Below are 20,683 nucleotides of genomic sequence, written 5' to 3' on the forward strand. Positions count from 1 at the left end.
TTGGTTTCTGTACATTTATACAGTAGATTTATAAATGTTCCACTGATAGAACCTGTAAAGTGAATGTATTGTCATGTGCAGTCAGTGGTTTGAAGTAGATCTAGTAGCTCTGACACTAATATTCCTTCGGAGTCAAACCCATTCTCTCGTTAATTCTCAACATTTTGACCCAAGACTGTATCTGGGAAACTTCAGCCAGCCAACATTTACAACTGGATTTTTCTTTATCAGTAACTCACACATGGTAAAATTTCACTAGCTGGATCCAACTGACTAACTTCTACCAACTGAACATGGAACTAACATCCAACTGAAACAAAAACACTCATATTTGTGATGTTTGTGTTAAAGCTTCAAAGTTTAAATGAATAAATAATGGATCCAATGGACAAAAGTCAACATATAGACATTTTCTCTTTTTATCCTCGTCTCTTATGTTGATCCTGGCATCATGTGTGTTGCGATAGGTGTCCGTGTCAAACACAACAGTAAAACTAATGTTTAACAGCAGAGAAATTAAGGAAACAAAGGCTTCAATCCAGGGAGATTGTAAATGAATAGTATTTTTAATTGAATCAAGTCAATTAATCTTTTCAGCTCTAATATTTTTCTCTATATTTGGGCCTCATTTTCACATGTAAATGATGTTTAAGGATATTGAAAGATTCTTTAAGTGTAGACATGTTTGTGTGAGACATGTTCCACCAAACCCCTGCCGATGTATCCCTATCTCAGGACTTACAAGGAACACAGAATCAAGAATCCTGCAAATGTCCACCTACAGTATTCATACATGGTTAAACAGCAGACATCCACCCTGCTTTAGTACTCAGTGTATGAGATGTCTGTCTCTGCAGAGCTTCATACAACAGAGGTTTATTACATTCAATTCACAGAGTTTATGGGTGACTCAGTAAAACCTTTGCATGACCAATAAACTACAAACTTAATCTGTTAACGTCCATACTTCCTGGAACTCTCATATCTTTATTTGAAAGGAAATATCGTCTAGTTTCTGTGTTTGGCTCGTTAAAGTGTAACTAAACCACTAAACCTCTATCTGACTTTAAGGTGAGGGTAACATCTGAGCCCTGTTTTTTCTGATGTAGATTGTGTTTCAGCTACATGTTAAACAGAAACAGAAGATGTCTCCTTTGAAATGGAGTCTAATATATGCACAGTAGGTTTCTTCTGTTGTAAGCCTAACCACAGCTTTGTCTTCGGCAAAAAGAATAAATTTTAACAGGTTAAATCAGTGGCTGGTGCTGGATTTTCAGATGATATCAGTATTTACTAATTCAATACAGAAGGAAATGATTTGGAGAGGAATATTAATACTTTTAAGAAACTAAAGCCAATACATGGACACAGACAAATGATAATGATAAATTTCATTTCTAACATAAAACATAAAGACAAACAAAAGGCAAAAAGAAATAACAAATTTAAACAGGCAAGTCCAGAAAGTTGAAGGCAATAAGTTAACAAAACAAGAAAAAAATGTCACACAATGTACAACTATTTCATTGTGGCTCTTTAACAACATTTTGTGTTTGAAATTGTGTAGAACACAGGTGTCAAACATGCGGCCTGGGGGCCAAATCTGGCCCGCCAAAGGTTCCATTCCGGCCCGCGGGATGAAAGTGCAAAAGTGAACCTGAACAGTTAGGGTTGTCAAAATCCTTTTGGTTCAGGTTCCACATACAGACCAATGTGATCTCAAGTAAAAATAACAACACAATAACCCATAAATAATGACAACTACTAATTTTCTTTGTGAAAAATTATGTGGGAAAAATTTTAGTAGGAATCTTAGTAGGGAGGAGACCTCGGGGAAGACCCAGGACACGTTGGAGAGACTATATCTCTCGGCTGGCCTCGGAACGCCTCGGGGTCCCCCCGGAAGAGCTGGAGGAGGAGTCTGGGGAGAGGGAAGTCTGGGCATCCCTGGTTAGACTGTTACCCCCGCGACCCGGCCCCGGATAAGCGCTGGATAATGGATGGATGGAATTTTAGTAAAAAAAAATAACATTATACTGTGAAAATATTTACATTTACAAAACTATTCTTTCACAATACAATGCAAACAAATACATAAATAAAAAAGATGAACAACCCAAAATGTGCAATTTGAACAAATATTCTGCCTGTTACTAAATGTTTATGTAACATTGTGTGTAAATGTACATGTATAAATAATAAGTCGAGGCATAATATTGTTAAAATTAATTAATTTTTCAAATGAAATTTCTGTTTTTTCAGATTGTTCACTTCTTTTTTTGTAATGTTATATATACATATATATATATATATATATATATATATACATATATATATATATATATATATATATATATATATATATATATATATATACATATATATATATATATATGTTAATATTTTCATAATTTAATTGGGGTTTTTTGAACTAAAACAAAATGAAAAACTTGGATTTGTTGTTATTTATAGGTTATTAGTCATTATTTTACTGGTCTGGCCTGCTTGAGGTCAAATTGGGCTAAATATAGAACTGAACCAAAATGAGTCTGACACCCCTGGTGTAGGAAGAAGCTGAGCTTATATTGTCCCACCCCTGTTTTACATGACTATGTAAATATATAATTGTGCATTTTGAGGAAAAATAGAGAAAGTTACGGAGCTCCTTTGGTGATGTGAGGAAAAAAATTAATGCGTGGCCACAAGTTACTAATGCGCTGTACTGAAACCCCAGGCCTTACCTGTGTTTGGAGTATATCACAGAAGTTCATACCAAGGTGAAAATAAAATGAAATCAAATTGCCGTGTTCGATGTTGGTAAGAGCATCGAGTCAGTGTGCTACATATACATACAGCAGTCTCATAAGTGAATGGTCTTGTGGTCACACACTGGTAGTAATGGATGGCCACGAGATAAGTAACTTGTGGTTGCGCTTTTTTTTTCACATCACCATAAGGCAGTGGTTTCCAACCTTTTTTGGTTCGTGACCCCATTTTAACCCTTTGATGCATGAATTATGAGGTCCTTAGTCAAGATTTTTTTTCTGAGTGTTTTTATTCCTCTTTAGCCATGAAAAAAATAACGTGATTGAATTTTTTTATGAACCTGTTTTTTATGGAGTTACAAAAATGCCTACTCAGCTGGACACTATACGTTTAATTTTTGAAAGAAAGAAACATGTATTTAAAATGCAATATCAGAAGGTGATATACTGTGTGAAAATGATGAAATTTTTTTTTAAAGCAGCTAATCTGATGTTTTCTCACATTTTAGCATACTTTAATACTAGTTATTACTCACTTCATCAAGATAACGTGAAAAAAAAAACTTTTTGTTTAAGAAAACTGTTAATTACAGTCTAATAACAAATAGCAATTGATTTACTCTCAAACATGTTACTGCAGATCAGGTTTATCAAGAACAGCAAAGTTGTCTGATACACAACTAAAACAAAAAAAAACATAAATATACAAGAGAACAGCTGTAGAATAACTGTCCACTGTAGTGACCACTGTGCATGAAAGGGTTAACATCACAAATTTCTGGCGACCTCAGACATTCAAAACAGAGACATTTTTTTGCTAAAATGAATTTGTTTTTGATCATGTAATAGTTTGCTATACTATGTTGCAAATAAATGTTAATTTTATATGACATTTAGTCTATATAATGTATATTATTATGGACAGAGGCAGTAAATCCAGGTGTAGATTACTGCAAAAAGGGAGAATTTTATTTTCCTTGGTCAGGATATGTACAGTCAGTCCAGTTTGGATTTACTGACAATTAATACTGAACAAACAAGAACTCAAACTATGAATTATGAAAGAGCTGCAGCATCTGAAACTGACCACAATGAACATTTGACAGATAAACAGAACCACAGTGCTGCAGTTTCAGACTCACACTTTGTCATGTCTTTTATGGATTGGGATTGTCTCTGTCAACTCACCATATATTTTTATTAGTACGTTTTTATTTTTATTTTTATCAATTACTAGAAATTTCAGGCGACCCCATTTGAATTCCAGGTGACCCCATGTGAGGTCCCAACCTCAAGGTTGAAAAACACTGCCATAAGGGCTACGTAGAAAGAACAGCAAAAACTGAAAAACTTTTAGCAACATTTTTAAGTCAGCTGCATTAAGCAGAAGGTCACAGAATACAGAAGAAAAAGAAAGTGCCAAACTTTAATGTCAGTCAAAAAAGGAATGAGTATTCCACTGTAACATGAATGCAGTGAGGCAAAATATACGCAAAATTTGATAAAAGACATTTCCCATTAAGAGAAGTGTTCAGCTCTAATGGAAGTGACTGTGCTGGGTATCTGTACCAGGTTTGTACAACACATTCAACTTGAGTTTGTGTAACTCAGCCTCGTTGCCGTCTGGGGGCCGCCGCTCACTTCTTAAAGCCTTCTAGCATTATCACGGCTCATCTTTCCTCTTGGCTCCCGCTGCCTCCTTAAATTCATCATACGCCTCCTTGTGATGCCTCTACAAATGTTTTATGAGGTTCGCTGTGTTGACATTGTGTATTTGTTGCATTGGGCTGCTTTTGTTTTCTGGTCCAGTTGACGACCTCCACTGCTGACAGCTCTCCCTAACCTGAAGGACACTTATTTTCTGACTGCACCTTCACAGCATGTCAAAAGGCCTTTCTCAATATCAAGTGCCGAGTTTGCAAGTCCGATCTCAGCGAGGAGGGTGTTGCTAAAAATGGTCCCAGTGAACAGACTTCCTCAGAACACCAGTCTGTAACTGGGACGCTGGGTGCTTGTGAACTTTCCTTCTTGGCTTTGCTGTATTTCCACATCAGTGGCGGCTGCTCGTCTTTCAGACAGGGGAAGCTCATTGTCGGCTTACATCAAAAAAATTGTCAAGTTATATAAACATAAATTCACCCCCCCCGATCCTTGTGATTTGTATATTTGTGTATTTACAGTGCAAGAAGTGAACAAGTAATTTTGTAGTGGTTTCTCTCTGATTTCACAGCAGAATGTGTGACGGTATTAAACTGAACTCTGTCAGTGAAGGAGGAGATCTCAAACTAGCTGTCAATCAAATGGGATTCAACCTTTCGACTGAACCTCCAATCAGCACGTGGAAGCTCAGCGTCCAGCCCGGCCAAGCTCCGCCCACAGCTCCATTCATCCCCAGAGACGCTGAGCATCTGGGGGCGGAACAACATGGTGGCATTTATCCAATTACCGTCCAGTTTTGAGGCAATGAAAAAAACAGTTCCACTCAGTCCCATTGAAGTGCATGGACGCTGAGCGTCTACGGACAAATGCACTGAGCAGAGATGGAGGAGAAAACACAGACACGGGAATGGAGGAGAAGTGAACAACATCCAGTCTGTGATTTGTGATAAAGCTGATTCTGAACGAACTCGTCTGTGAGATGAACGTGTTCTAACACATTTGGAGTCAATTAAATGTCAACACAACCGAACAGATTTCACCATTTAATTTTCGTAATTTTCGGGGAAGCCAGGCTTCCCCTGCAGTCTGAGAGAAATCACCTCTGATTTCCACCATTGACTCCCTAACACACAGGTGTCAAACATGTGGCCTGGGGCCAAATCCGGCCCGCCAAAGGGTCCAGTCCGGCCCTTGGGATGAATTTGTGAAATGCAAAAATTACACTGAAGATATTAACAATCCTTTTAGTTCAGGTTCCACATTCAGATTAATTCAATCTCCAGTGGGCAGGACCAGTCAAATACTATCATAATAACATAGAAATAATGACAACTCCAAATTTTTCTGTTTGTAAATGTAAATATTTTCATGCATTTACACTAAAACAAAGTATAATTTTGCAAAAAATATGAATAACCTGAACAAATATTCATTTATTTAAGATTGCTTTTAATGTTTAATTTTATTATTTAATTGTTTTGTATTTGTACACCTGCCTTTTGCACCTGGTTTTTTATCTGTTTTTAATGTGTTTGGTTTCTGTTATTATCTGCTGTATGTAAAGTGTCTTTGAGTTCTATGAAAAGCACTATATAAATAAAATCTATTATTATTTTTTTTTTTATTTTTATTATTATTATTATTATTATTATTATTATTATTATTATTATTATTGTTATTATTAAATATGAACAACCTGAAATATCTTAAGAGAAGTACAATTTTAACAATATTCTGCCTGTTGTTAAATGTTTTGTGTATTTGTAGATCCACTGCGATCTGTAAATTATAACATACATGTGTAAATGATAAACTGAGACAAAATATTGTTAAAATTACACTTATTTTTTTTCAGTTTGTTCATGTTATTCACTTCTTTTGAAAGGTTAGTTTGTAGATGTAAACTTTTTCTTAATGTATATTTACTTTTTCGCTCTAAAACAGAGAAAAGTTTGGAGTTGTCATTATTTATATATTACTATGTTATTATTTTACTGGTTCAGTCCATTTCAGATCAAATTTAGCTGAATATGGCCCCTGAACTAAAATGAGTTTGACACACCTTCCCTAACGTATCCCTGGAATCCACCACAATATGTCACTGATTTGGTTTCAGTACATTTGTGTTTTGTCTTCAGATTTGAATAACAAATTTAACCAAAAATCGCCTTTAAAACCAAGCGATTTCTTGTTTTGACTAGTCATTTTTTTTATTCTTCAAAACTGGATGAACAAATTTGGTAGAATCCCATATCAGGATAATAAAGATGTATTTTCTCACTGCTCTGCCTCTCGAGCATGTTCCAACATTGTGTCTCATCATCTCCTGTTGGTCGTCATTTGTGAATTTAGCTATCACAGAAGCTGCCTTTGCCTTCGAGAGTAACACGAAATGCATGTGGGGATATTTGCAGCAAAGTCTACACAAGTCACCAACCAGCGCATCCTTGGTTTAAGCTAGCACACGAGAACAACATCTGGGAATTCATCCAGTCTTGGTTTGAGCGAACTTTTAAACGTTTCATGAGATTGCAAGAACAGAAGAAGAGACGGTGCCCACCTTATTGTCAGAAAATCAGTTTGGATTTAGTCGATAAATCTAACACTAACCCTTTTCTGACAATAGGGCACCTTTTGAATAGACAAGAACGCGGATCGAGAAATGCCTAAAGTATAGCCCAGGGGTGGTCAGCCTGCGACTCTGGAGCCTCATGTGTAGTGGCTCCTCTCTTTACTGCGTCTCTTCCTCCTCCTTGTAGTGGCTCCTCCCTTTACTGCGTCTCTTCATCCTTCTTGTAGTGGCTCCTCCCTTTACTGCGTCTCTTCCTCCTCCTTGTAGTGGCTCCTCCCTTTACTGCGTCTCTTCCTCCTCCTTGTAGTGGCTCCTCCCTTTACTGCGTCTCTTCCTCCTCCTTGTAGTGGCTCCTCCCTTTACTGCGGTCAGTCCAGCCGCTAGCATTTTTCTTGTGCGCTACTCATTCGACAATTACGGTAGATGAGCTGCATGGAGCGAATGTGCCTTCTGGACAACAACAGTAAGGGCTCATTTCTGCTCTACGTTAAAGATGCAGATGCAGACGGACGCAGGGTTCTGTCCGTCCTTTGTTTATTACTCAGGTAATTCTGTCTGTTTTCTGGGAGCTTGCAGATGTGAACCCAGATGGAGAATATGGAGTGGTACAACTGGGAACTGTGTAGGCAGTGTTGAGTTTGGAAGAGAATCATTTCCATAAAGAGCGATACTTTTCATAGAGCGACTGTATGAGTATGAGTACTGTGTACTTTTGGAGTAATCCTACAACAGATTCCCTTCCAAGCTCCAAAAGTGTGTTTTTTCATCTGAAATAGGCTTTAAGACTAAATTTAATGATGAATAAAATTATTTTTTCCAATAAGTACCTCATGAATTTGGTATATTTGGTATTAGTACTTCATATACTATTAGCACAAATACTATGAAATACTTTTACTCTGTACTTTTGGAGTAATCATACTCAAAAATCCCTTCCAAGATCCAAAAGTGTCTAGTTTTTTGTCTGAAATAGGCTTTAAGACTAAATTCAATGATGAATAAAAAATTTTTTTTACAATAAGTACCTTGTGAATTTGGTATTTTTGGTATTAGTCCTTCATAAACTATTAGCACATAAACTATGACCTACTTTTACTGTGTACTTTTGGAGTAATCATACTCCAGATTCCCTTCCAAGCTCCAAAAGTGTTTGTTTTTTCATCTGAAATAGGCTTTAAGACTAAATTCAATGATGAATAAAATTATTTTTTCCAATAAGTACCTCATGAATTTGGTATATTTGGTATTAGTACTTCATATACTATTAGCACAAAAACTATGAAATACTTTTACTGTGTACTTTTAGAGTAATCATACTCCAGAATCCATTCCACACTGCACTTTTGATTGTTGTATTGAGTGGTTGTAACAGTAAAAAAAAAAAAAAGATTAAAACTTTTTAAAGTTTATAACCTCTGTTATTTTTTGCGGCTCCAGACTATTATTTTTGGCGGAAGAGGGGGCAAAATGGCTCTGACGGATAATAAAGGTTGCAGACCCCTGGTATAGCCCCTTGCCTCAGATTTGACCTTTGGCCGAGGCTAGCTTAACCTCCTGTCTCTGGTGTTTTTCTTGTTGCAGATTCCAGTGTGTGACCGAAGAGCATGAGGCTGCTGTGGAAATCCCTGGACAAGATGAGGTGTCTGAGGAAACGCTCCACCATGCCCTTCCTCGGCTTCCTCATCACCTTCCTCCTCTTTCTAAATCTCTACATTGAAGATGGTTACGTGCTGGTTAGTACTGAACACTGTACTCTCCTATTACTGTATTTGTGTTTCCTCTTCAGATCTGAATAACAAATTTGACCAAAAAAAACGTCTTTAAAACCAAGCGATTTCTTGTTGTGTTGACTCTGTGCATGTTGTCCCTTTTATAATTGCTTGTTTTAAAAGGAAACATCTTTAAATTTTCATCATTTGGACCCAAGTTGAAATCAAGCAGATGATTTATTTCTTATTCATGATGGCATCAAAACTTGGTAATCACACTACATTATCTGTGTTTGTTATTTAAATTATTAAGTGCTCGTTCGCATTTTCAGCTCCCTGTTACTTTTCTCAAGTCCATTTGCTGGGCTCCTCAAAGCGCCTGGAGGGATTTACTATTCCCTTTGTCTTCAGACGTCCAGGGTTCGCTCAGACACAACAAAACACATATTGTCACAAGTTCAGGATGCTCGGGACACGTTGAAGAAAAATTTGATACTCCCTACAGCTGAATTATTCAAAGACAAAATCAGTTTCCGGTCTATTTTCTGCATGGGATGTGTTTTTTTTTTCCTCAGCTTTACATAATATGCAGTAATCTGTTTTTTTTTGTTGTTGTTTTTTTATGTTGTTGCAGGAAGAGGATAAAAGGCAGCTCAGGGAAACATCAGTCCACCCTGCGAGCTCAGAGCGATATGTTCACACCTTCAGAGACCTCAGTAATTTCTCTGGAACCATTAATGTCACGTACCGTTATCTTGCTGGAACCCCGCTGAACCGCAAGAGTAAGTTTAGTGGTTCATTAAAGAGCAATTTACATCGACTGTTTTCACGAGCCCGGGAGAGTCGCAGGAAGTCATATCTGTGAGCCTAAGTGAAGACTGAGACCTAAAAGTTAAAACCTGTAACGTTAAGATTTAAAATGTATCTGCACCACAGAGGCTCTTTATATTTAAACATGACTCTCAATGTCTGGATGAAGAGAAATTCATTACCTGCTGGAATCAATACCAGCTTATCATCTTACCTTACTGATTATCTAGTCATATATGTGATGTCTTGGATTTTATTTTTACTTTTATTTTTATTATTATTATTATTATTATTATTATTATTATTATTATTAATAATAATAATAATAATAATAATAATAATAATAATAATAATAATAATAATAATAATAAGGGCGTCCCATTTTTGGGACTTCTCTACCGATCAAGCTCTTAATTTAACCAGTTAATCTCTTATATATCAGTAACTCCCCAAAAATTTCAGCCCAATCCGTAAAGTTTTAGACCCGCCCCCACCACCATCTTTAGGGTGCCCGTCAGCCGAGTGCAGAAAACCCATTTTTCGATGGAAAATCCTGCAATTGTCGGTACCTGCTGAACTGAAGAAAAGGGAGGGTACCAGATGGGTAATCTAGGATCAGATGTTCTCCAGTCAAAGCCCTGAGTGCAGATCTGTGAAATAAGACTAGGCAAGAAAGAAATCAGCAAAAACCTGTGATTTTACCCATTTTTCAGTGTCAAATGACCTTGACTTTGTCTAAAATCATGTGACCTTTGACCTGTACATGAGTTGAGACCTTCACAAAGGACAGCAGCCTTTCCTAAAACCTCTAATATGACATTTGCATGAGCAAATATGGCAGAACTAACCGACAAATGCAGGATTTTCCATTGAAAAATGGGTTTTCTGCACTCGGCTGACAGGCACCTTAAAGATGGCGGTGGGGGGGGGGGTCTAAAACTTCACGAATTGGGCTGAAATTTTTTTGGGGAGTTACTAATATATATGAGATTATCTGGTCAAATTAAGATCTTGATTGGAAAAGAAGTCCCAAAAATGGGACACCCTAATAATAATACATTTTATTTATAGGCGCTCAAGGACACCGTACAGTAAAACAGGAGAATATAAAACAAGCAATAAAACTGAGTAAAAAATAAAAGGCAGGTTAATAATTGGACAGTGAAAATGTGGTCATAAAGAGAAAGAGGTCCTAAACAGATGCGTTTTGAGTTTTCATTGATTGTTTAATTTATATTTATAGACGATACAGCTATAGTCAGAAAAGAAAGGTATATTAAAACTAAACCGAAACATAGTTCATATGCATATTTGAAATGAATGACAAGGTCTAAAAGCAATTATATCACTAGAAATAGAATATCTGTATTAATACAGGCAGAATAAACGAAGGTGGGATCTTTAGCCAAACAATATTTATGAGGGAAAGTAGCCCCAATATCCCAAAATATAATGAAGATGTAAAGCTGAAACACTGTTTTCTGAAAGTATGACAAGGTTCAAGGTTTGAGTTGCATTTTAGTGACATTAAGGGCGAAAATTCAAGTTCTTGGTTATAGACTGAAAATATGTCAGGTTAGGGTCAAATTTTCTCAGGAATCTGAATCTGAAATCATTTATGCAAAATCTCTGCTTAAATTGGTTTCATCATTGACAGAGAAAGTCCAAATCTAACAAATCGGTGGCAGTTTCAAAAACCAATATGAAAATTTGGTTGTAAAAAAACTTGATCTCACTTTAGGAAAGTAAATGGGCCTAAATAATATAAACTAATTGTAGCCCATGTAAGTGGGCAGAATTGATTAAATTTTGGAGGCTAGATATTGAAAATTGAGTGAATGCAAGGTTTTTTTTTTTTTTTTACAGTGGTCTGTATTTTTTCCCAAACTAAAAACTGATGGGGGTAGGGTTAGTAAAAGTAATGATTTGACTGATCTAATATTAGAATAGACTTAATTGTTGGGTAATTCTTTATTCACAGCAGAAAAAGAAAGAGAATGGTGTATAACACATACAGATTTATGATAATGTTAACTCTACATAAAGAATTATAAGTCCAATTCTTACATAGAAGCCAAAAAATCCAGACCCAACTGTCCCAGGACGTCTTCTGAGGAACTGGCTGATCTGACGTCATTGACAAAGTGAAATCACTGAAATTGATCCTCATTCAAAAGGTCAGACCAGAAGCTCTTCTTCTAAGGTTAAAAGGAAGCAAGTTCAATGAACATTTACAAGCAGCAACAGGATTAATATGGGTTTTCAAATTATTTGTCACTGAAAAAGGATAATTTTTGCCCACTTTTCAGCAAACATCATGCAACAAGTCACACAAGGACAAGTGATGCACATTTTTGGATGTTAAATTCTGAAACTACACAATTTTTCCAATAAATTCAACACAAGACACTGCATGAAAGGTCTACATTTATTCCACAATATTTTTTCACAATAATGTCACAATAATAATACCCAAAGTTTCAGCCTTGTCGTATGAAGCAAATTGGAGATGGTCAATCATAAATACTAACGATATTCATGTTACTTGAAAAACATTCAATCAGTAAAGTTGCAGTTAATTTGTGCATCGCGTAAAACAACTTTCTTGAACAAGAAAAAGCTTTTACCTCAAGTTTTATCTACATTCAAGTAAAGTGCTATTTTATATACGCATATATAATTTAACTGAAATAAACCCAAAGTCATTCAGACTTCTATATTTATTTGTCTTTAATTGCAAAAATTACAGACCTTGGTCGCAGTAACGGTTGCATAAGTGTATATAAGCCACGCTTCTGTCAGTCTGTCCCAGGGCAGCTGTGGCTACAAATGTAGTTTACCACCACCAGAGTGTGAATGTGAGAGCAAATGAATAATGGGTCAATAATGTAAAGCGCTTTGGGTGTCTAGAAAAGTGCTATATAAATCCAATCCATTACTATTATTATTATTATTATTATTATTATAAATTCAGATTTTCCAATTTGTACATCACTTAAAATGACAGAGTTTACACAGAACTGTTAACACCAAATGATATAAGTATAAAAATGACAGAGAGTCAAAATCTCCCCCTGAGAGTCTGTGGTATTTTAAATACAATTTGAGGTAAATATGAACTAAATAAACCATTAAACTGTATTAAAACCTCAGGGGGAGCTGGGCCACCTCCTCAATCCCAGTACTAATTAAAACAGAAACAGAAAACCATAAAATGAGGTGATTAGGAACAAACTGATGGACAAATTCATGAAAAATCAGAATGATAAAATAAATCAGCTGTGACGTCCTGCACCTCTGGGCTCAGTTGAGTTTTAAGAGCCCAGGAAGAGTCTACAGGAAATAATACTGTCATTAGAAGGTCTCTAACAGATGATCATGTATTTAAGGGAAAAAATACACTGATGAAGACCAGGAAATGTGTGTTTTCTCTTTTTTCAATGAAAGATCATATTCAGTAAATGGAATCCTTACCCCAAAGATCAATAAAATACAGCGCATTACTTCCAAAGCTGTGGATTGTGTAAGCTCATGTTTCTTTTGTAATACTTTAAGAATGTTTCTCTTCTGTCCGGTACAAAATGCAGAGCAGATCTACATGAATTATCTGTATAGTAACTATGCACAGTGTATTCCATTTCAATCCAAAAAAGATCACACTGAGGAAAGAAAATGATTCTGTTGTACACTTTCATAACAACGCAACCAAAGACAAACAAGCACCCAAAGTACAAATCAATTAATCAATGCCATCAGACACGGAATCAAAACAATTATTTAATGTGGTTATCTGAGATTTATGTTTATTTATTATTTAAGTTTTTTGATCTGTGGTGGAAATCAAGCTCAAGTTTATTTTTCTCATGCACAAATTTTCAGCTGGGATGTTCCAGCATTTACAAGAACTAACAATTCAGTTTTCATACATTTCAATGCTTTTTATTCTTGTTAAAATTCATGCTTTGTGTTGATTTTATATTCATAAAAGACAAAAATGTGCATTATGTTGTAAAGTAAAGAAGTTTTTTGGAAGACAATAAATGGTGTTGCAGTAAAATTCAGATACACTGTAAAAAAAAAAAAAAAAAAAAAAAAGTAAAAAATCGGTAATATTCCAGCAGCAGGGGTGCCGAAAAAATACTGGAAAATAATGGAAAATAACCATCTCATAAAAATACGGTAATTTTCCATAATTAAAATACGTTTTTTTGCCCTAACTTTACATGAAATTTTGCATATTTTTTGTTTTACTTTTTAATGTTTAATAAAGAATATTTTCATGTATTAAAACATTCAAATGACCTATATATATATATATATATATATATATATATATATAAATAATTTTCAATGAGACTAAGTTGTCCAATCCACTGCTAAAAACTGTATTTGGACAGTTTATCAGTGCTTATACATGTTATACATTCACAAAAATACATTTATTCCACATTTTTGCTGTGAAACCTCCTGTAATTACACAAGATATTTTTCAATTAACAAACAAGTTAAACTTACAGAACAAATACTTCTTTTATGGTTAATTGTCAGTAATTTTACTTCATTTTATTTATTTATTTATTTATTTTTTACAGTATTAAACTTTAAATTAACAGTTTAATCTCATAAATAGAAAAGAAATATTTGTGAAATCATGATACATTTGCAAGAGTATTTTAACTGCATTTTTCTGTGAAAAAAGAAAAAAAATGGAAATTTTTGGGTTATTCACAGTTACAGTTTTTTCATGTTATTTTACATTTGACATGTAAAATCACAGTCTGTTTTTGTCATTTCATTGACATTTTCCTGTATCTTAAAAATACAGGAAAAAACTGTAAAATAAACAATGAAAATTCAGTTAAATTACAGAATTTTTTACAGTGTAATTTGTCTTAAATTGCAGTATGTATGTATGTATTACTACATCATTTCTCTAAAAAATCCCTTTTGTTCACAGAGTATCTCACCATCGGACTGTCTTCAGTCAAAAGAAAAAGGGGGAACTATCTTCTAGAAACCATCAAATCCATCTTTGATCAGTCCAGTTATGAGGAGCTCAAAGAGATCGTGGTTGTGGTCCACCTGGCGGACTTTGACCTGGCCTGGTGTGAGAACCTGGTGCAGGAAATCACCCGGAAGTTCGCCCACCACATCATCGCCGGACGCCTCCTGGTCATCCAGGCTCCAGAGGAGTACTACCCTTCTCTGGACGGCTTAAAAAGGAACTACAACGACCCAGAGGACAGGGTCCGCTTCCGCTCGAAGCAAAACGTGGATTACGCTTTCCTCCTGAACTTCTGCACGAACCTGTCTCACTTCTACATGATGTTAGAAGACGACGTGCGCTGTTCCAGGAACTTTCTCACGGCGCTGAAGAAGGTGATCACGTCCAGAGAGGGATCCTACTGGGTGATGCTGGAGTTCTCCAAGCTGGGATACATTGGGAAGCTGTACCACTCCAAAGACCTGCCACGTCTGGCTCACTTCTTGCTCATGTTCTACCAGGAGATGCCCTGCGACTGGCTCCTGATCCACTTCAGAGGTCTGCTGGCCCAGAAGGACGTGATCCGCTTCAAACCGTCACTGTTCCAGCACATGGGCTACTACTCCTCATACAAGGGAGCAGAGAACAAGCTGAAGGACGACGACTTTGAGGAAGACTCTCTAGACATTCCTGACAACCCACCTGCCAGCCTTTACACCAACATCAACGTCTTTGAGAACTATGATGCCACCAAGGCTTACAGCACTGTAGACGAATACTTCTGGGGGAAACCTCCTTCCACTGGAGACTTTTTTGTCATAGTCTTTAATAAATCCACCAAAATTAGTAAAATTAAGATTGCCACTGGTTCTGATGACCGTCAAAATGACATTCTTCACCACGGAGCTCTGGAAGTAGGAGAGAAACTAATTGGAACTAAAAAAGGGAAGCAGTGTTCCTCCTACATCACAATAGGAGAGTTTAAAAACGGCAATATTGAGGTTCAAGACGTAGACCACAAAATCGCCTTTGATATCGAGTGTGTACGCATTGTGGTCACAGCCAGTCAGAAAGAGTGGCTGATTATTAGAAGTATAAGTTTATGGACGACACAACCCCCCAACCAATGAGGACTCACACAGAGACACTTAGTACGTCATAGAGGCAAAGGTTTTTATTATTATTATTATTATTATTATTATTATTATTATTATTATTTACTAATGTATGTATTTACAGGTTTATTTATTCATTTTGTATGTATTTATTGATACTCATTTTGATTGCCAGATCAATCTATAGTTTTTTATACTTGCAAGTTGAAACCTTAGTGGAGCATCTTCCCAGTCATGAAGGACTGTTCAGCTGACCTCAGAGTATTCACAGTACCGTTTCTTTAGCGTTTAGCAGACTTTGTTTAGTTTCAGCTTCAGATAGCTATCCTGACAGAGGGCTGGGAGATTATCGTTGAAGGGGATCAAAATAATAATTGACTTGTTATCATGGTTTCAGAGAGATTATCAGTAAAATGATAATTGCTGCGTTATAATACAGACAGGTGACAAATTAAGGGGAACATACTGTGTCTCAGGTGTTTTCATACCTATTTTGGTTGGTTCAGATTTGCAAAACCACGGTGCAGAACAAACACCAGGTTTTTGGTCTGGATCATCTAAACCACAGATGTCAAACATACGGCCTGGGGGCCAAAACTGGCCCACCAAAGGGTCCAGTCGGGCCCGTGGGATGAAAAAAATTACAAAAATTACACTGAAGATATTAACAATCAAGGATGTTAAAATCATTTCTGTTCCGGTTCCACATACAAACCAATATGGTCCAACCAGTAAAATACTATCATAGTATCCTCTAAATAATGACAACCTCAAATGTTTCTCTTTGTTTTAATGTAAAGAAGTAAAATTACATGAAAATCTTTACATTTACAAACTATCTTTTAACATCAACTTAACCTCCTCAGACCCAGCTATGGGTTTTCTGTCCAGATTTGTGGACAAGAGTTTCACAACTTTATACAAAAAGAAAAAAGAAAAGAAAACTGTCCACAACACAGGACATTCCATAAAAATTTTAAAAACTGCATCTGAAAAAACTGTTAAATCACGATGTTTCCAATATAGGCACTTATTTAATAAAAAAACAAAAAAAGCTTGTACTTTGCTGACATTTCCTGGGTCTTAGGAGGTTAAACATGTATAACCTGAACAATTATGATCAACCTGGAATGTCTTAAAAGAACCAAATGCAATTTTAACATTTTGTTGTCTCTCAATTTTTTAAATTAGTTTTTGAACATGTTTTGTCCGTATTATGTATTTTGTTCATATTTGTTGATTTTTATTTATTTTTTGGTTGCTTTTTGTTTATTTCTGTTCTTTTTGTTCATGTTTATCAAATTTTTGTCCATGTTTGACATCATTTATAGGTTGTTATGTTACTATTTTACTGGCCCATGTGATTGAAATGAAGAACGTGAATAATCTGAACAAATATGAAACATAACATGCTGCGTACTTTTAATCCCCCTCGGCCAAATACAGTGTAAGATTCTGTAGAAAATTCTTCCCTTACAATTTAGATTAGATTGTCTTTGTCTTACATTGTACTTTCTTCACTGTTTCACACTATTTTACTGGTCCCGCCCACTTGAGATCATATTGGGGTATACGTGTCCCTTGAGCTAAAATGAGTTTGATGCCACTGATCTAGACAATTCTTTAGATTGTTAACATAAAATTCATCTGGGATGGTTCGGACTTTTACACCAATTACAGTCATACAACACTGTAATTGGCAAAAAAAAAAAAAAGAGAAGTTAAAAATGAGACAAAAAAATAACGTGAACATCAGATTCAGCCATTTATGAAGATGACAGATTGTAGTGAATTTCACAAACTTTTCGGACATTCAGGTGTGACACACACTCAGGTGTTGGTCCACCATGAACCTCCAGAACAGTTTAAACAACCCTCAAAGACCTGAACAGCTGCCCGCAACCAAAGCATCTACTGATCATTTATGTTTAGTAACTTCTCAGCCATTAATGCTATTAATATATTCAAATACTTCAGTTAAAGTGCAGTTTCTCAGCTTTTCATTGTGATCAGATGTAACCCATTTGGACTTTCAGAGGCTCTGTAGTGAATGTGGGTCAGGTTGAGGGTAAACGTTAGGGGGGGTTAGGGCTAATGAGATCAGTTAATGATATATTTTGTTGAAAAGGTCACATTTGCTTCTGTTTTCTCCGTTCTGTTAAAAATAACCTTTCGATTTGCACCTCTTATCTACATGGTGAGTAAATTAAATATTGGCAAATGCCAGATTTTCAATGAAAAATGTCAAATGAAGAGGATAATATTATTATAAATAATGGTGAATTACTTTGGAATGGTTGGAATTAGAGCCCGATCGATATGGGATTTTTGGGGCTAATGCCGATACCGAACTTGGGGGCTAAAAAAAAGCCAATATCCAGCATATTGGCCGATATCCAGTGTTGGATGATAATCAATATATTGGCCGATACATGAAATAAGAACATTGATCTACACAGGATATAATAATCTTATATTAGATAATTGTGAACAGGTGGATTAACAGTTGCATAAATCTTAGTTTATCTCACAAAGATAATTGACACAACTTTTAACGCTGTATAATAGACCTAGTGGTCTGTGATTCCGTGATTGTGTGTGTGTGTGTGTGTGCGTGGGGGTGATGGCGTGATAGTCCAAGCAGAAGTGAAAGTGAAACTGACACACTTTACTATTCCTCTATCGCTCCAGGCAGCACACACACACGAGCAGCGACAGAAACTCTGCAGCAAAAAAGTTAATAAATCGGTTACATATTGGCCAATGTTAATTAATCGGTGATACACTATAATGCTGCGTTTCCACTGCGTGGTACTGGCTCGACTCGACTCGACTCATCTTGGCTCGGCCTTTTTGTGTTTCCATTACAAAAAAGGACCTGGAATTTGGTACCCGGTACTAGTTTTTTGGTATCACCTCCACCGAGGTTCCAAGCGATACTAAACCGTGACGTATAACACTGCAGACCACTGATTGGTCAGACAGTTTTCTCTGTGACCTGCCATTTTACAAAAAACGGTTGAGGAGATTCAGTCTTTGGTGGCCAACGTAAAAAAAATTAAGACGAGACAACACGCGACAAGCGAGTTTTCAGCAACTCTCTGAGCAGACAACACGGAAATAAGGCGCTGCATCGCTATGACGTCCAGGTACTGTAAAGTCAGTAGTATCCTTTAATGGTAACGGTCTCCAGGAATACCAAGTCGAGTCGAGCCGAGCCGAGTCGAGTCGAGCTGGTTCCATGTAGTGGAAATGCGGCATAATTGGCCCAATTAATCAGCTGGCCGATTAATTGGTCGGGCTCTAGTTGGAATGGTCAGATGTAGAGAAAAGAAATCATTTGGAACTCAAACACAAAAATAGTTGTTGGTTTTTAAGGGTTAATTCTCTGTACGGCAGGAATAAACACCATTCTAAAAAAAAACAAAAAAACAAAAAACATATTCCTGGACTTTGAGTTTTGATAATGGGGGTGGAGAAGTTTGTTGAATATACTGAGTCCCAAATCTCCCATGAGTCTTCATTTGGCTCCAGATGTGTTGACTGTAAGACCAGTAGCAGATGACTTGCATTATTTATATGGAAGTGTTCAGCTCTGGGAGCAAATGAATGAAGACACCACTCCCATCAGGACTTGACTTTAGTTTGGCATCTGTCTGTATTTCCTATTGTCAGCAAATCCTAAAGAAAACAACACAGCCCATGGATATTCCTATGTGCCTCTGTTACTGTGAAATGTTTCTGTCTTTAACAAACCACGTCATAGACATTTCCGATGATTTTCCTGGTCAGGGTGACATGTCATTCCAGTCTCATCCCCACTGTTTTAGCTCAACAAAATATCCAGCTGCAATTTCAGACAGGTGATGTGTTCCACAACACACTGTTATAAATGAAGCGCTGTGGTGATTACAAAGACTCCTCGAATCATCAGGAACAGCCTTAACCCTTTATAGGACACTCGTAGAAGTACTCTGAAAGTCTGAATTTCAACCTTATTGTGTTTTTGGAAGACATAAAAAGACTTCATGAACCTTGATTTTCTACATTTAAAAACATTGGAAAATTTCACAGAAGTAATAAAGTTACCGTATTTGGTTCCTTATCCATAAGTGACCCAAAAAAAATCCAAAAAATGAATATAAAAAATACAAGAAAAACACATGTAAGATGAAAGGAACATGTATTTTACAACATTAGATCATCATTTTTAGAACATTAGTCCAACATGCGTGCTGGTCCAGACCAAGGTTACTATCGTTAACGAAAACTAACGAAATGACGAAAACTATAATTGAAAAAACATTTTTGTTAACTGAAATAAATAAAAACTATAATTAAAAGAAAAAAAAAACAATAACTAACTGAAACTGTATTGTGTGCTTACAAAACTAACTAAAATGGATAAAAATTATGGATAAAATTCCCTTCGTTTTCGTCGTTGTCAATGTTGGATTGATACAAAAGCGATTTATTTCACTCTGGCAGTTTTAGCTAGCGGCACCATACGACACTTGACGGTCCGTCACTTGTGTTCACTTGTGGTTTCCAGTCGTCTTCTGGTCCCCACTCTACCTGGAAACATGGAGACTAAAGTTGGGAGAAAGCAGCAGAGTCCTGTCTGGGATTTATTTGAATACGATGACAGAGAAGAAGAGAAAAGATATGACAAAACTAAAATTAATAGTAAAACTAAGCATTTAGAAAAAAAGGAAAACTAATAAAAAACTATCAAACCTGCTCTAAAAACTAATTAAAACTAACTGAATTAGAGAAAAAAAAGTCAAAACTAAATAAAACTAAACTATAATGAAAAATCCAAAACTATTAGAACCTTGGTCCAGACCCCTGTCCACATCCACATGACCCCTTTGAACATCATTCCTTACATTAGTTCCATTACTTCATGGTACCAAACAAAGCAGGTCCACTCACTGTTCATGCAGAGGTGGACTTTACAGACCCTGGAGACCACATTGGACCTGAGATTGGTGACTCAGTGTCCTCACTGGAACTGTTACTGTCACTGTCTTATAATGTGTGTGGAAATTACCAAAAATAGTCACTTG

The 20,683-nt window shown here is 36.2% G+C and overlaps 1 protein-coding gene across 1 annotated transcript in view; it reads left to right on the plus strand.

Moving 5' to 3' along the window:
• mgat4c (mgat4 family member C) overlaps positions 1-16,123 on the plus strand; it is a 403,556-nt gene extending 387,433 nt beyond the window's left edge. Inside the window, exons 6-8 of the mRNA XM_030137383.1 lie at positions 8,578-8,729; positions 9,340-9,487; positions 14,473-16,123. Of these exons, the coding sequence (XP_029993243.1) occupies positions 8,601-8,729; positions 9,340-9,487; positions 14,473-15,629 (1,434 nt within the window). The 5' untranslated portion in view covers positions 8,578-8,600 and the 3' untranslated portion in view covers positions 15,630-16,123. The remainder of the gene's footprint in view (positions 1-8,577; positions 8,730-9,339; positions 9,488-14,472) is intronic.
• The last annotated feature ends 4,560 nt before the right edge of the window (positions 16,124-20,683 follow it).

This window comes from Sphaeramia orbicularis, chromosome 6 (assembly GCF_902148855.1).
Source record: "Sphaeramia orbicularis chromosome 6, fSphaOr1.1, whole genome shotgun sequence".
NCBI lineage: Eukaryota > Metazoa > Chordata > Actinopteri > Kurtiformes > Apogonidae > Sphaeramia > Sphaeramia orbicularis.